The 15,083-nt window shown below is 54.9% G+C and overlaps 3 protein-coding genes across 3 annotated transcripts; 2 read left to right on the top strand and 1 right to left on the bottom strand.

The window, feature by feature from the left end:
• Positions 1–1,232: 1,232 nt before the first annotated feature.
• LOC34619132 (ATP-dependent RNA helicase DDX24) lies at positions 1,233–5,773 on the top strand. The gene is made up of 7 exons (XM_026337422.1): positions 1,233–1,442; positions 1,743–2,312; positions 2,438–3,442; positions 3,644–3,768; positions 4,293–4,450; positions 4,857–5,047; positions 5,462–5,773. Exons 1-7 carry the CDS (start codon positions 1,233–1,235, stop codon positions 5,771–5,773), a joined length of 2,571 nt encoding a protein of 856 aa, XP_026193207.1.
• A 2,255-nt stretch (positions 5,774–8,028) lies between these two features.
• On the bottom strand, positions 8,029–10,879 carry LOC34619134. Its single transcript, XM_026337421.1, has 10 exons — positions 10,811–10,879; positions 9,955–10,578; positions 9,708–9,788; positions 9,503–9,591; positions 9,210–9,358; positions 8,916–9,023; positions 8,647–8,757; positions 8,419–8,518; positions 8,208–8,247; positions 8,029–8,073 (listed from the first exon to the last, which is right to left on the bottom strand). The coding sequence occupies exons 1-10, from the start codon at positions 10,877–10,879 to the stop codon at positions 8,029–8,031; spliced, it is 1,416 nt and encodes a 471-aa protein (XP_026193206.1).
• Positions 10,880–11,328: 449 nt separating this feature from the next.
• On the top strand, positions 11,329–14,764 carry LOC34619135 (probable ATP-dependent RNA helicase DDX47). Its single transcript, XM_026337420.1, has 9 exons — positions 11,329–12,059; positions 12,270–12,438; positions 12,652–12,849; positions 13,091–13,154; positions 13,430–13,544; positions 13,710–13,766; positions 13,886–13,949; positions 14,274–14,329; positions 14,674–14,764. Exons 1-9 carry the CDS (start codon positions 11,329–11,331, stop codon positions 14,762–14,764), a joined length of 1,545 nt encoding a protein of 514 aa, XP_026193205.1.
• The last annotated feature ends 319 nt before the right edge of the window (positions 14,765–15,083 follow it).

The raw sequence follows: 15,083 nt of genomic DNA, 5'->3' as shown, positions 1-15,083 counted from the left end.
CCAGTCCCAGAAGCTAGAACGTTGTCTTGTCTCTCTAATCACCAAACCTTCAACCATGCTGCCTACCAAGGGCTAAGGGCGTGCAACTTGCATTCATTTTAAGTTCCCCTTTCGCGGACTCGTCAGGCGTTGAAGTACCGGGAATTACTGCATCCCCCAATAGGCGATTTGCCGGATCAAAGAAGCGCAAATCACGTGGTCGCATGCGGCTTTTGAAATCGGAGCTTTTTTTCCCCGAAACAGGCCGTGGGCCGTGACAGCTGCGGGCCAGCAATCAAAACACAGGATGCGCCTTGGCTGTGGGGGCGGACGGAGAGCTGTGCTTACAGGAGCTGCTCTTTAAGGGCCTGCAAAGCGAGCATTTCATTTCTGAGGGTCTCAAGATTGATTGCTCTCAATTTAGAACAGGTGTTGCTGGACCCGCTGGTGCGGTTGCTGATTGGGGGTTGCGCGCTTATTTCGTTGTGCAGCTCTTTTCCCATTGAGCAGCAGACCCCAACGCATGTTTCCATGAGCTCCCTCCTCCTTTCTTCCCTCTCGCGAAGCTGTTCAGCCGTGTCCGCCTCGAGGGAGGCCCCTGTGGCTGCTGCTGCCGCCGTTCCTTCTGATGAAAAAGAGTAGCCGGGGGAAGTCACCCCTTCAGGGGCCCCCAAAGATCCCCCTGTGGCAGGGCTTGCGGAAGGGGGGGCCTTCAATGGGGGCAACAGCTCCTCCGTCAAGAGATGGAGCTCTTCGTCAACGCTGTCCAGCAGCCGACACAACTCTGAGGTGGCCTGTTTTGCAATGCGACTCGTCTCCATGATGAGCCGTCCAGGGGCACAGCCTCAGATTTCACCTGCGCAAAACTTGAAAAGGAGAAAAAATACATAACTTCTCAACGCCCGCCTGCGCACCGGCACGTGAGGGGGCCCCAGGCCGTTGGGGAGCAGGGGGTTCTTCCCAAGCCACACACACTCAACAGTCCCGCGCATTCTGGGGGCCCCCCCCAAGTCAATGATTCTTTGTTGTTCTAGTTGTTCTTTTTAGGATTTTATTTGGTCGCTTCCCTTCTGACGCATGCTTCTTCGGCGCGATGACAAGGTCTAAGCCGTAAGTTGAACCCCTTGGACTGTGGGGCAAGAGGGTCTCCTCGCGCGTGAACTTTCCTTGCAAGGGTCCGTGCTTATGGTCCGCGGCCTTCTGTATGGAACGAAGGCTTACCAACTTGCTGATTTAGAAGGACTACTTAGGCGATGAAGGCGAAGAAGGCGAAGAAGGCGAGTTCAGAAGGCTTGGGACAGGCCGAAGGGGCCCCCCGCGGACTGCCTCTCTGGCGCGCCGTGGACGTCGAGCCTGGTTTAGAGGCGGAAGGCTTTTTGGGGCTGGAAGAACTCGTTTATGAGGAGGAAGCAAAGCCACGCGGCGAAAAGAGGAAGAGGGATCGAAGTCAGCAACGGGGACAGGCGCAGACGGACTGCAGTCCACGCAGCAGCAGCACCCACCGAAAGAAGAAGAAGGCAAAGAACCCCCAGCAACAGCGGGGCACCGCTCAAGAGGAGATTGCGAAGCGTCGGCTGGAAGATTCAGCGGCAGCAAGCGGCCGCACTGCAAGTCGCAGGCAGCAGCAGCAGCATCGGAGGAAGGCAGCCGCAGCGCCAGCAGAGGATAGCGCAGCAGAAGCAGCGTCAGCAGAGCAATCCAAATCCAGCGGCCCCATTGATGCCTCACTGGATCTCCAGGGGGGAGCTGGAGGTCTCACTGCTGCAGAAGCAGCAGCTGCAGCAGCTGCAGCTGCATCGCCGGAAGCAGCAGCCGCAGCCGCAGCGGCAGCAGCGTTCGATTGCATGTACGATAGCTACGAGCTGGTGCCTCAGCTCGATGAGGGGCTAGATCTATGGAAGCCGCACTTGAACAATGATATTTGCATGGTACACCCTGCTGTCTCCAGGGTGCTGCTGCAGCAGCAGCTGGTGCGTCCGACGCCAGTGCAGCAGCAGGTTCTGCTGCAGGCACTCAGGGACAGGCGTGATGTTGTCGCGACAGCGCAAACAGGATCCGGAAAAACTCTTGCCTTCGCCCTACCCATAGTTAGCTCCTTGGCTACCCAGCTGGCTAGGCGTCTCGAGAAGTGGCAGGAGAGGCAGACGCGCAAGGAGGCAGAGGAGCAGCAGGAGCGAGCAACTGCGGAGGCTTTCTTAGAGCACCATGAGGGAGGTCCAGAGGCAGATCCTGCTGTGCGAGAGGAGCAAAGAAGGCAATTTCTGCTGCAGCAAGTGCAGCCGGAGGGTCCAGCTGCACTGGTGCTTGAACCGACTCGTGAGCTCGCTCTACAGGTGAGGGCTGGGGAATTGGAGGGGTAGGGACGCTGAGGTTTTTGCAACGTTTAATTTCATGCGCAAGCACGTTTTGTTTGATCCTATTGGTTGCATGTGTAGGGCGCACTGTTCGTGCTTCGCAGGTGTTGCACGTCCTGCAGCAGCTGTGTACATACACCCCAATCCGCGCTGCTGCGGTTGTGGGGGGGCTGTCGCCTGAGAAGCAACTGAGGGTTCTAGGAACCAGCAAGCCTCTGATTCTTGTTGCGACCCCCGGACGGTTGCTGGCGTTGCAGCGGGAGCAGCCCTTATCCGTTGCTGCCTCGGAAGCAGCATCCGAGGCGTTAGGAGTGGGAAAGGTAGACGATCAGGGAGAGGACGAAGAGGAGGAGAACGAAGATCCCCAGAACCAGGTGCATGAAGCGCAGATGCGGCGACAGCAGGGGCGGAGGGAAAGGCTTGCTGCCCAGGGGTTGTCTTTTTCCCAAAATTTTTCTATGCTGCAATTCCTCGTTTTGGATGAAGCGGATAGGTTACTGCAGCAGCAGCAGCAGAGAGGCAAGCAGAATAAGGAGAAGAAGAAGAAGAAGAAGAAACAAAACAGACCCTGGATTCCCCCGTCCACCGAGACCGAGGTGCTCCTACAGCTAGTGTATGCACAGCTGGATGCGGCGCCTCCCAAAGGGTGCAGCAGCAACACAAACAAAGGCAGCAGCGACAAGGAAATGGCTACAGGCAGCAACAGGAGCAAGCGCAAGAAGCAGCAGAAGCAGCCCAAGATGCCGAGACAGCTGAAGGGCAGGGCCGCAAGTCTTCAGACGTTTGTACTGTCAGCTACACTGGCACTTGCGCTGCAGCGGAAGCAACAGGGCCTGCAAGTAATAAGTGCAAGCAGCCAGGATGACGAAGACGGATCTGCAGCCGCTGCTGCCCTGTTGCAGCATGTACGAATCAGAGCCAAGATGCTGGTTGCAGTGAGAGTCTCCGAAGCAGAGCAGCAGCAGCATGTGTGGCGCCACCAGCTCCAGGAGCAGGAACCCCAGACGGAGGGGCAGAAAGAAAGTGCGGTAGAGCTGCAGCAACTCAACAGCAAGCTGCCGAGTACCCTGCGTCTGAGCGTCTGGAAGTGTCCAGTGGAATCTGAGATGGTGAGCCTCAGCAGCACACTTGCAGCCGCGTACTGGTTTTCAACGCAGGGAGAAGGGAAGCCGAGAAGCTGCCGCGCTGGCAGATGGATCTGCACAGGGCGAGAGACGAGCATGCAAAAGGCTCCACAGTGTAAAGAGTGCCTTCTTCCTGTGTGCTTGCGGCCATTTTCGCTGTCGTCGTTGTGTATGTTCCTGCGACAGGAAGTTCACCTGGCGGCTTACCTCCTGCGGGTTTTTGATCTAAAGGCGGGAGAGAAGCAGCCACTTCGAGTCGTTTTGTTCGTGAATGCCATTTCTTATGTCTACAGGCTCGAATCTCTCCTCACGTAAGCCATCATTTTTACTTGGCATGCATGCAGTCCGATTTCCCTCGACCCCCCTCTTCTTGAAACGGGGGCTTTTTCACCCTAAACGCGGGACATATGCCACCGAAATGCTTCCGGGGGTGCTGGTGCGTTACGGGCTGCTGTTTGTCTGGGCTGTCATTGTTGCAGTTTGCTGCTACAAGAGCAGCTGCAGCAGCGACATAAGGCGCAGATTGCGGTTTGCGGCCTCCACTCCAATCTTCAACAAAAACAAAGGTTGAAGCGGCTGGACAGGTAGGCTTTGCAGTTGCTATTGAAAATTGAAGGTCACCGCGTCTGGATCGCTGCCGTAGCTGTGCTGTTGCTGTACTTTGGGCTGCTGGAGGTGCGGCAGCACTACACGACATCTGCACCTCAGGTCCTCTTCCATGTGGTGCTACAACAGTTCATTATCTTCAGCTCTTGGATGTGTTGCCGTGGCTTTTTTCCTTTTCTCTCTCCCGTTGGTGACACTCCCCATCTCTTCTCTGTACTGTCACATGCAGGTTTCTTTCAAGCCGGTACGGGCTACTTGTGAGCACAGACGTGGCGGCCCGCGGTGTAGATTTCAAGGATGTGGAAAAGGTCCTTCATTTCCAAAGACCCCGGGATCAAGAAACCTTTATTCACAGATGCGGCCGGACTGCTCGAGCAGGCAAAGATGGTACTTATCCGCACTTCCTAACATTAAGGCCTTAACGGTGCATCCATGAACATTTGTGGCGAGTGGGACGCCCGCGAACATTGGAGGCCGAAGGCGTGCTTGAGCTAGCTGTTGTTAGGTACTGGTCAGTGCATGTGTCTAACGGAGATTTAAACAAGAAACGATCGTATCATATGCGCTTCATGTTAACCAAAAAGCCTTAACAAACCAGAGTTATCGGCCCCTGCTACGCGAGGAGCATAGGCACGGGTTTGTTTTAGGCCTTTTGTAGCTCAATCTGTACGACACATGTTTGTGACGCACGCTTTCCTCTGACCCTGGACATCTTTCGCACTGAATGATAGAGCCCATGTCTTTGGCCGTCTCTGCATACATATGGTTTTCTAAGCATATTTCGGGCGTGCAGGGGAGGCGGTCTGCTTTATCTCGAGCAGCGCATCTGGCGTCTGGGAGTGGCTCCTGGCATCGGCAGGCATCCAACTGTCGGCTGCACCACCGCCTCTGGGATTTAGGGATATTGCGGGACTGCAGGAGCGGATGGAAACAATTAGGCGGCTCTTCCAACTGGCGGATCAAGTAGAACGGGAAAACCATCAGGTAAGCCGTACGCCCCTATCATAGACTGTACGCTTCCAATGCCCCAGTAAACGGGATCTCTATCTTGTAGTTTAGCTTGAGGTGTGACGTGCACCGGCAGCCCTCAGTTGTAAACAACCAGAGCCTCATGAATCACATGCAATGGGTTAGCGAGCTTTCAAGTGTTTGTTCCCCCTTTTTGGGAGCCTCTGATTGGGCCGGCTGCGTCGGTGGAGGCGTGAAGGGCCGAAGTTTTCCGGATGGCATCTTCTCCCTATTTCTATTCTTTCCAAGGGCAGTGGGTTTATATGGGTTTTGACTTATTGCGAGGGCGTGCGGCTACTGCTGTTGTCGGGGCTGACAAGCCCTTCAGTAGGATAGGTACCTTCTTGGGAAGCAGTTTTGCTTGCCTGCTTGCCTGTGCGTGGGGCTTAGGAGCAAAAACAAAAGCGGAAAAGGGGCGTTATGCGGCGGCTGGCCCTCGCAGCAGATGTGGAACTGGAATCAGACGGGTCGGCAGCAGACGAAGCTTTGCAAGATTTGAGAATAAAGGGCCAGAGAAAAAATCAGCAGGCCAGGCAAAAGCTGAGGCAGGCAAGTGTTTTCACAGACTCTGCACAGGCTATTGAAGTGGACGTACAGAGCAGCCGCAGGGAGTGGCGGTGTATGTGGATTTCTCTCCCATTTTCGTGCAGCTCTTCCTCTGATGCGTGCGTGCCGCAGATCCTTGCCACATGTGTCCCCTGAGACAGCTTGCCATACACCTGGGGTTCCGTTTCTTCTCGCGATTAGGGTTTTTTTCGCGGTTATAGGTGTTACAAGAGAAACAGAAGGCGTGTAAAGGGCAGCAGAATCAGCTAAGGACCCTGTGCGTGTAATCCCACTAAGCTTTAGGTACAACGCATCTCCATGATAAAAGGGGAGCCCACTTAAAGCTCTCGAACATTTGTTCCCGATTTCCTGTTTAATAAACTAAGTCTTGTCATTCTACGCTCTTCCTCTACTCCCCAAATCCCTTCTAAGTGTAAACGACTGTGGCCATGGGCCTTGCACACAGTTCTCCCCATATGCCGCAAACCCTCGAGGAGAGCTATAGCTGCACTGGACCTGCAGCAGCAAGGACCTCGAAATTTTCTTTTTTACCTCTCTTGAGCTGTCTTTCGCTATTCCGTCGTACCACTGGAATTGCACTACACAGTCGGACATTGAACACATGACGGTTTTTTTGCGAAACCGAGGGGAATAACGCTCGTAGGGTATTGCCCTGGAAATTTCGATAGATGTTCCATGGACTGCAGACCATACTTCTCAAATGACCAGCAAGCGTCATCCTGGGGTATACCCCCTAGGCGCGTCCTGGAAAGCGAGAACGAGCTACCGGGCGACAGCAGCAGCACACCCCTCAGTGTTTCGCCCCTTTGATTCCGCTCATACATTCCTAGTATGAGTTCACTAAATAATTTCACAGAAGTCAAGCAGAGCGCAGGTGTTCCAAGGCTCGTTTTCAACTGCTGGGGCGGCGCATCCCCTATGGTAGTGTACTGACAGATGAGCAGCTTCAGCCGCAACAAAACACCAGCACAGCAGTGAAGTAGACAAACTCTCAATTGTTTTAGTGTTTAATACGGCGTCTTTTTTAATTTTATCCCACAATGCTTGACTGGGGCACCTTCTTGCTTACCTTCTTCGGCTCCCTTGTCTCGTTGTACCTCATCGGTGAGCCCTCCCGAACTCGCATTCACATCTCTGAACCTAAAACCCCAAACGCCAAAACATAAAGCATACGCCACCATATTTTTTTGCTTCTTACTCTGCTGCGTCCATTCGCTTCGGAGACGGGTGCGGCCCGCTGTTAGCAAAGTCTTGCAGATCTGTTAAAGAGGGGATTGGAGGGCGAATCGTTTTCATACCGTTGCCAACGGAAAGCTCCCCACCGTTCCACAGACATGCGGACCCCTGCTTTTGTGCTTAAACACGTAGTGAATCTTCTCAGCTGTGCCTTCATCTGTTCTATCCTTGCGGTCTTTCTCCAGTGTACGGGAGCTCGTGGCCCTGGAAAATGCCTGGCTGTTTTTGCTTCTGCCTTGCGTGTGGATCCTGCAGGCTCATACGCCCAGCAGCAGAATTAGTCTGACAAGGCGAAAGACTAGGGGGCTCTAAGAACAGAGAACGGCGAGGGAACGCTCCCTACGCGAGGGGCACGGTTGGCTGCCAACCACTCTGCGGTCTCAAAGGATGCGTCTTTTTTGCTGCAAAATGGATCCCATCGCAATGTTCTTGTTGGTGTGTGGGGGACTACTGGCATCTGTTGCCTTCTCCGGCTACATTATTGACCAATACAGAATGATGGATGCCAAGGAAGTCTATCTTGCATTTAGCAGAGCAAGCGCCTGAAGATCCCCCATGTATTATTGCTCGTGATGTAAATTGAAGAGCTAATGGGCCTTGAATGTCTATACTAAGGCATTGCGCCTCTTCTTTCTTGGATAAAATTTCTACTGCGCTCCCTGCCCCGTTGGGGGGGCCCCAAAGTACTCCGAAGGACATACAGCGCGGTCCGCTATCTCTTGCGCCTTGAGCTAAAGCCGCTTTAAGCACCCCGCTCGTTCGAATCTTGCAGCGCCCCCTGTTTGCGTGCTGAGCGTCATCAGTAGTATGCGCGCAAGTAGCAGCAACGGCGGAAGGTAGCTGCCTTTCCGAATTAGGATTGCATGTTTCTGCCCAAGGTTTGGGAGTTCCTGGTGCGATTGTCAGTGCGTGACTTCTTTTAAGCGCTGGTAGCCGTTTCCCAGGCCGCTCCCACCCCAAAGGCCTTCCAATCCCAAACCGACCGAACTGCTGCTGCGGCGACAGGAGCAGCAGGCTTTTAATTGGCTGTAGCTTCTCACGCGGTTAGACAGTTGGCATTGCGCCTGCAGCAGGTGTCAGGCCTAGCACCTTTCAAAAACAGATTATTGGAGTAGAAAGAAAGAATTCCAACACACCTACGCTCTGCTTTTCATCTAGTCATCTAAATGGGCCAGTAGCAAGGGGTCAGCGCGACAGTCCTGCAAAACGGCAGCAGCAACACCCATAGGAAGAGCAGGCTGCATCACAGCTGCACTCGAACCGTAGATGCAGAATTACGGTAGCATACAATGTACAAAACATCAGCCTCTGGCCTGTCTGCCATCCATCCTACCTCTGTGAGTTGCATCGACGTCGCATAATTGCGGCGCGGCCTATGGCGCACCCGCAAACACTCGCCGCTGCAGGGCTGAGAGCACTTGATCCGTTCGGCACAAGCATTGCAAACAGCCGCAGCTGCACTAGCTAGCTCGAGTGCAGCTGTGGCTGTCTGCGTGCACACTGTGCGGGCGCTACACGGGAAAACCGCGCAATCCTAGTCGCACCTCTTGGGATCTGTGAAGTCGAAAAGGCCGTCGTGTCTCTCGACGTACAGATATTTCCCTCCAGCGCCCTCTCCCGCGACAGAAACAGCCACGATATCGCCTGAAAAAAGAGCACTGGCACGCTGCAGGAGGCCTTTCAGACCGCAAGAGGGCAGTTCGGTAGGGGTAAAGCAGCACTGCCCCACTGCCCGCAACAACACTTCCCCTCCAAGAACGTCAGCAACATACCGAACTGCACATCTTGAAAGCGTTCAAGGGCCGCTGGCGAACAAACGATGCCAACAGCACTGGTATTGAGTTTCAGGATGATCTTCTCGGGCGAACGCACGACCACCATCCCTGCGAAGCGGGAAAGTTGCACTGCATGCACCCTTAGAAAGTGAAGTTTTGAGTAGGCGAGCAGTGGGCAGCTGCGTCTTCAAAACAACAACGCTCCAGCAGAAAATCTAGTGGGTTATGCACGGCATGCTTTTTGGCCTCACAAAGCGCGAACATACCTTCAAGAAGGGTTCCTTTCTTCGCCATGTCTCTATGGCACTTGAATGCTTCGTTGAGGTGTCTGTACAGCACGTATTCTTGGCTCGCCGCTATAACCTCCTCCGGGCCTAAAATCCACAAACTCAGAATCGCTCGCGAGTTTTTGCCTCCTCAGGAGGGAAGGGTTTACGGTGTGAGAGCACTACCATAGCGCCTTGATCCGCATGACCCTCTTGTCTGCACATGCGTGTCTCAGGGCAGCCAGCAACTTGCGACTTGGACTGCGCAAGCTTTCGAAAGGATGCAGCACTTACGAATGTGCAAAGACATGGCCATGGCGAGCCTGGGGAGGTAGCGAACTCCCAGAGCGGCATATCTCAGGAGAGGCGCTGACAGAGGCCGCTTAGCAAAGGCAGCCAAATCCGCATCCAAGAGCTCACGGCCAGCCTCTAAACCCTTTATGCTGCATGAAGAGCGCACCTCACACTCCCCGCGTCGGCATAGGCAGGATCAAGGAAAAAAATCGAGTGCGTAGCACGCGAGCATGCAGGTGTACTAAGTAGGATGCCTAAAGGCTGCTGAATTTTTGATTGGCATCTCAGCTCACGTGATCCCGAGATATGCCTCCACCAGCTCCTTCAAAGACGCTTGATAGAGAGCTTCGCCTCTCTTTGCACAAATGAGCTGGTGCGCTACCTGAAACGCAAATAACCAGTGCGCGCGTCTTCTGGGAAGCCGCAACGGTGCATGCATGCACATAGAGACGCTGCAAATCGGACGCTGGTGGGAAAATCGGGGAGCTCGGTTCGTACTTGCGTGTCAAACACGAAATCTAGCCGGATGTCGTGCTGATGGAAGAGAGCTGCAGAATCTTCACGACAGTCGTGAAAAATCTGCGCATAATACAGTCCCAAAGCGGCCGTTCTGCGTGTTGTTGATGACGCGGCGCATGCCTGGGGTAGCCCCCCTCTATGTGCACTGCTTGCGCAGGCATTCTGCAAGCCTCGTGCCGTTGCGGCTGGGAGTTGAATGAGCATCAGCAGGAGCGCAAGTGCTTACTTTGAGTATGCTGTCGCCTTCCAGAATCTGCCTAACGGAGGGGGAGAGAGAGCTCTCTTTGAGAGCATCAATCAGCAAGAGGGGATCGAGGGGCGGTCCCCCATGAGGTCCTCCCATCTGAACGATGCACAGGCGACCAAAACGGCCAAGCAGCACTCCCTCTGTATCGCAGCCAATCAGCAGGGGAGGATCGGCAGCATCGGCTGTTTGTGCCGTTGGTGGTTCTGCGAACTCTGGGGTTGCGCCCGTCAGCCTAGGAGGCGCGCTCTTGCTGCCGCTCTCATGATCGGCAGTCACAGGGACGCATGCGCTGTCGGCTGCAGCGGCTGGACCCCGTAGCAGCTCTTCGTGCTTTCTTTGAAAATGCCTGCAGGCGAGGAAGCTCGCAAGGGGAGAGGCGGCCAGCAGGGGCGAGCAGCCACACAGAGCCGCAGCAGCCGCCTCGCCTTCTGCCGACGTGGAAACGACGAACACTGGTGCTGCGTTGTTGCTGGGACTGCCAAGCGCTCTCGTGGAGGTAGCGCTACCCCCACTGCCACGACGGCTGATGCTGAGTGCAGCCTCAGGGGGCCGCCTCGGTGCTCGCTTCTGTCCGCCTTCCGAGCATTGAAAGCAGCGTAGTTGCTGCTGAAACTGTGGATGCGAAAGCAGGCGTTGGTGCGGAAGGAGGGGCTGCCGCTTGCGCAGCTGCTGAGCTGCTCGGCAGCGACACTGCAGGCGCAGCATCCCGGGTAAGGGGCCCCCAGGGGGGAGGTATGGTCTTCCCTCGTCAGCTGCTCAAGACATGAATCTAGCTGCGCAAAAATTCAATAGAAGGAGGGCGCTCGGTTCTCCGGAGGCCGCATGCTGGCGCTACCTCGCCTTCCCACACTGCAGTGACACAGGCTGCTGCTGCGCAGGGGCGCCTCTTCTCTCCATATATCATTGAAATGGGCAATAATTCACACCCACAGAGCCTCACATTGCTCTTTTAACTAAAAAATAAGGGGCGTTGCAGTAGTGCTAACAACAGCAACCGCCCGGCAGGGGGCCCCACAAGGCCCCGATCCTTGCGCGGAGGGCGGCACTCCCGACTTGAATTCATGGAAGGAGCAGTTCATTTTATGGCTACAAATAAGCGGCACGAGCTATTTGAGCATCCCCTATAGGCCTTTTTTCATGCCGTATAATTTTCCTTGCGACATCAGCATCTATCTAGGTGGAAAGAACACGCGCGACTGCGTGTGCCTTTGTGAACCGCTGAGGCGAGATCTTCTGGCCGCCCTGCATACCGGCGCCACAGCACGCACACTCAGAGTGTCAGCAGCGGCATTAGAGCTTCAGCAGCGGTAGCAGAGCGTTAGCAGCGGGAGAAGCAAGGGGGAAGTGCATACGATGGGGCAAGGGGAAAAGAGGCCAAGGCTGTCGGACGACCCTCCCTCTGCAGCCAACGCAACGGCAGCTGGCAGCAGCCGCGAAGAGGGAGCGGGAGAACAACTGCCTGCTCATGATGATCCCCTTGTTCAGCAGGAGCAACAGCAGCAACAGCAGCAGCAGCAGGGAGGACCTGCAACGTTCAAGTCCTTAGGTTTGTGCCGTGAGATATGTGCCGCAGCAGCCGCAGCCAAGTGGGCGACTCCGACAGCCGTGCAGCAGCAGGTGATACCGCTGGCGCTGCAGCAGTTGCATCGGTTGCGCGGAGCAGACGCTGTGCAGCACAGAGACATAATTGCACTTGCTGCAACGGGCAGCGGCAAGACGGGTGCGTTCGTGCTGCCCCTGCTGCATGAGCTGTTGCAGCAAAGCAGCAGCAGCAGGAGCCGGAGTCTCACCAGCAGCAGCAGCGCATTCGCTGTGATCCTGGCACCAACCCGCGAGCTCGCCTTGCAAGTCTTCGACTGGGTGCAGTCTTTAGCTGCCGCAGCGGCTGCCGCGGAGAGTACAGCTGCGGCCGTCGCTGCTGCTGCAGCTGCCATTCGTGGCTGCTGCTGCGCGCTGGTCGGGGGGGTGGATTTCTCGTTGCAGGCCTTGTCTCTCGCAAAAAAGCCCCAAATCCTCGTGTGTACCCCCGGGAGGCTTATCGATCACCTCCACAGGACGAAGGGTTTCTCCGTCAAGGGATGCAGGTAGGCAGTAGCAGCAGCAACAGTGCAGAGCAGTGCAGTACAGTACAAAAAGGTAGGTGGGTAGGTAGGTATGTGGGTAGGCAGGAGGTTCCGTGGGTACATTGGTGGGTAGGTAGCTCCGCACAGAAGGGTTTGCATTTGGCCCTCAGACGAACGCCATGTGACTGCATGCGTGACTGCATGCGCGCGGTATACTGGGGGTGGCCGTAGGTATATCGTGATGGACGAGGCGGATAAGCTGCTGTGTCCAGAGTACGCTGAAGAAATCTCTAGACTGCTGGCTGCAGCTCCGAAAGAAAAGGTTGTGCTTCTTTTTTCGGCGACCATGACCTCGAGTGTCTGCAAGCTGAATAAGGCGTGCTTGGTGAAGCCTATCAAGGTGCTGCCCACTCCTAGGCGCTTCGAGACTACACCCCGATACCTCTAAACACCGCACCAAAGGCCCTATGAGGCTTCCCTGAGGCGTGCTGTTGCACCGCGAGCGACAAAGGGAGAACAATCTCTCCCTCTTTAGTTCCTCTAGAAAGACATGCTGTAAAGGGTCGGGTGTGCCAATGGCGTGCGCATACGGGCGGGGCGTCTATTCGCACAGGTTTCGGTAGACAAGAAGACAGCCACAGCGCCAGTCTTGCTGCAGCAATTTTTGCTGCTTCCCCTGAAGCACAAGTGGACGTATGCTGCAGCGTTGCTGCAGCAACATCGGAGCTTCAACAGCATCATGATCTTTACGAATACGTGCCTTGCCGCCAGGAAGCTTGCCACTTACTTGAGGCACATGGCTTTCGACGCAGTCAGCCTACACTGCAGCGACTTGTTGGATGTTTTCGCTGCTGATGTGCCTCCACAGGCTGTAGACGCCTGTCTTTGATAGGCTGCCAGTGTAGAGAGAGGATGCGCCGCTCACCAGGGTGGCCGTGCTACGGCCGCTGGTTGCTTTTGACTGAACCTCCACCGATGCTCCTGTGTCGCCTATGTTCTTCGGCTTCGGCAAAAGCTAGAAGTTTTGCTGCTGTATCCCGTTGTCTGTGCAGGTGTGCCTTCATGGGCAGATGACGCAGCCTCAACGCATCGGCGCCCTTGCCAAATTCCGTGCTGGTACTGTTTCTTAGTAGCTGTTAATGTTTTTTTAGTGCCGCGATTGTCAAATCCCCGGCTCCAAGTCTTCGCCTATGGAGCTTTCGCGGATGTAGCTTCCTACGTGTCAATACACTCGCGTGCTGCCGTCGTTGGGCCTTTCAAAGGAGACGCTTTGCTTGCTTTGGGCGTGTAATATCACCGTGTGTGGTGGCTGTTGTCTGCCTGGGGCAGTGCCCCTTTTGCAGAAGAGAACCAGAAAGCACCGCAGCTTTTCCTGCTTTGTGTTTGCTCAGGCGAAGTGCGCATTCTGGTGACAACGGAGGTTGGAAGCCGCGGTCTCGATATTTCTCAAGTCGAGTTTGTGCTTAATTTTGATGTGCCACTCTCATCAAAGGACTACATCCACAGGCATGCCCCTCCGCGTCTTCCCATTGAAATAGCGGATGCTGCGCTGCCCCCTTTTGGTGCTGCTAATGAAGTGTAGAGGCAAGACCTGTGCTTCTTTTGCTTCTTGCAGTACTGTCTCACTAAGCTCCTGCTGCAGTTCTTTCTGCTCCTGTCGTTTCGCTGCAGGGTCGGGAGGACGGCACGCGCGGGGAGAAGCGGCAGAGCTCTCACATTCGTTACACAGTACGACATTTGCGGAATGGAGCTCTATCGCTACACTTCTGTTGCGACAGCAACCAACTTTGCATTGTAGAAATGCCGAGAGTGTGTCTACATGCTTCTTAATGGTGTTTGTGCCATAGATATGACGTGGAGGCATACCAGCGCATAGAGTTTGCTCTTGAGAAGAAGCTGGAAGAATATGCGGTCCGTGTCTCACCTGGCGTGTTTTGTAAAAGCGCCTCTGCTGCTGCGCAGTTATCGAGCCGCCCCACTTTGCCCTTTTTCACCCTTCTTGCGGTATTGATGTTCTCTCTGCATTATCACCCGGTGGTGCTCTGGAGTCCTCTTTGGACGCTGCTCTGCCCTTTCCCCTTGCCGCCTTATGGATGTTTTCTTGCGCCCGCCACACTACTCCCCATATTTCTTCCCGCTCCTCCAATTGCGCCCGCTTTCTCTCTTTTTCTCTTCCCCTCTGCCTGTTGGTGCATCCGTAGCCGCGTCGGTGCCTTTCCCGCGGGTTGCCTGCAGGACCTACCCGAAGAAAAGGCCCTTGCCTTTCACGAACGGGCACTTGAGGCGCTCCGGTAAGCGAGCCTGTATCAGCCGTTCGCGTTTGCCGTATTTTCCCTTCTCTCTCTCTCTCACTCTCTCTCCCTCCCTCTCTCCCTGTCTGTCTCTCTCTCTTCCTCTCTGTATTCTTTGCGTACATCGCTCGCTTCTGTTCGTGGCTACACGCACGTGTATGATCTCCGACATCCTGGGGTTGTTCTGGCCTACTTCATCGCCTCTCTCGCTCTCTGTGTTGGTGCTGCCTTTTCTTCTTACATGGGTTTTCTGTGTATTCAATTTGTATGCCTGCGGCCCTTTCGTCCGTGCTCTGCTGTAGAAGCCCCTCTGTGTATCCGTCATTTTTTGGCTCTCTTTGCAGGGAAACCGAGTTGGAGCTTCATGAGGCCCAAGAGGCCAGATCCAACAAAAAACGAAAGCACAATCAAACCAACCGAAAGCGTAAAGCTTAAAGAGAACACTTAAGCCACTGTGTTAGCCAAGCTGAATGCAAGAGAATCAGTATCCAACAGTTCGTTCCGCATCCAGATGCACATGGACTCAAAAGCAAGCGGTTCGACGTTTTGTGGCAGTACAGCCTCTGCAGTGGCGTTTTAGAGCGCCCGCTATCGCACTTCGGTTTTAAAACTGTGGAGGCGCGCGTTCTGGCTACGGGGCGTATGCTACGACATCTAGCTTTTTTGCTGCTTAGTGCCTAGTCCTTCGTTCGTTTTGGAAGATTATCATCTTCAATTTGTGTAGTGTAGAGTCGACCTCCGATAAGCGGTTCTC

This window comes from Cyclospora cayetanensis, unplaced genomic scaffold (genome assembly GCF_002999335.1).
Source record: "Cyclospora cayetanensis isolate NF1_C8 unplaced genomic scaffold, CcayRef3 CcayRef3_contig_181, whole genome shotgun sequence".
Classification (NCBI taxonomy): domain Eukaryota; phylum Apicomplexa; class Conoidasida; order Eucoccidiorida; family Eimeriidae; genus Cyclospora; species Cyclospora cayetanensis.
This window is presented reverse-complemented; position numbering and strand designations above follow the sequence as displayed.

Excerpts from the sequence above, each read along its gene's own strand:
- LOC34619132 (XM_026337422.1), top strand. The coding sequence starts at position 1,233 with ATGAAGGCGAAGAAGGCGAAGAAGGCGAGTTCAGAAGGCTTGGGACAG. Across the intron at positions 2,313-2,437 it reads CTCGTGAGCTCGCTCTACAG|GTGTTGCACGTCCTGCAGCA; the intron begins GTGAGGGCTGGG and ends CGTGCTTCGCAG. Across the intron at positions 3,769-4,292 it reads AGGCTCGAATCTCTCCTCAC|GTTTCTTTCAAGCCGGTACG; the intron begins GTAAGCCATCAT and ends TGTCACATGCAG.
- LOC34619134 (XM_026337421.1), bottom strand. The coding sequence starts at position 10,879 with ATGATATATGGAGAGAAGAGGCGCCCCTGCGCAGCAGCAGCCTGTGTC. Across the intron at positions 9,789-9,954 it reads AAGGCGACAGCATACTCAAA|ATTTTTCACGACTGTCGTGA; the intron begins GTAAGCACTTGC and ends TATTATGCGCAG. Across the intron at positions 9,592-9,707 it reads ATTTCGTGTTTGACACGCAA|GTAGCGCACCAGCTCATTTG; the intron begins GTACGAACCGAG and ends TTTGCGTTTCAG.
- LOC34619135 (XM_026337420.1), top strand. The coding sequence starts at position 11,329 with ATGGGGCAAGGGGAAAAGAGGCCAAGGCTGTCGGACGACCCTCCCTCT. Across the intron at positions 12,439-12,651 it reads GCTTGGTGAAGCCTATCAAG|GTTTCGGTAGACAAGAAGAC; the intron begins GTGCTGCCCACT and ends CTATTCGCACAG. Across the intron at positions 13,767-13,885 it reads GCTCTCACATTCGTTACACA|ATATGACGTGGAGGCATACC; the intron begins GTACGACATTTG and ends TTTGTGCCATAG.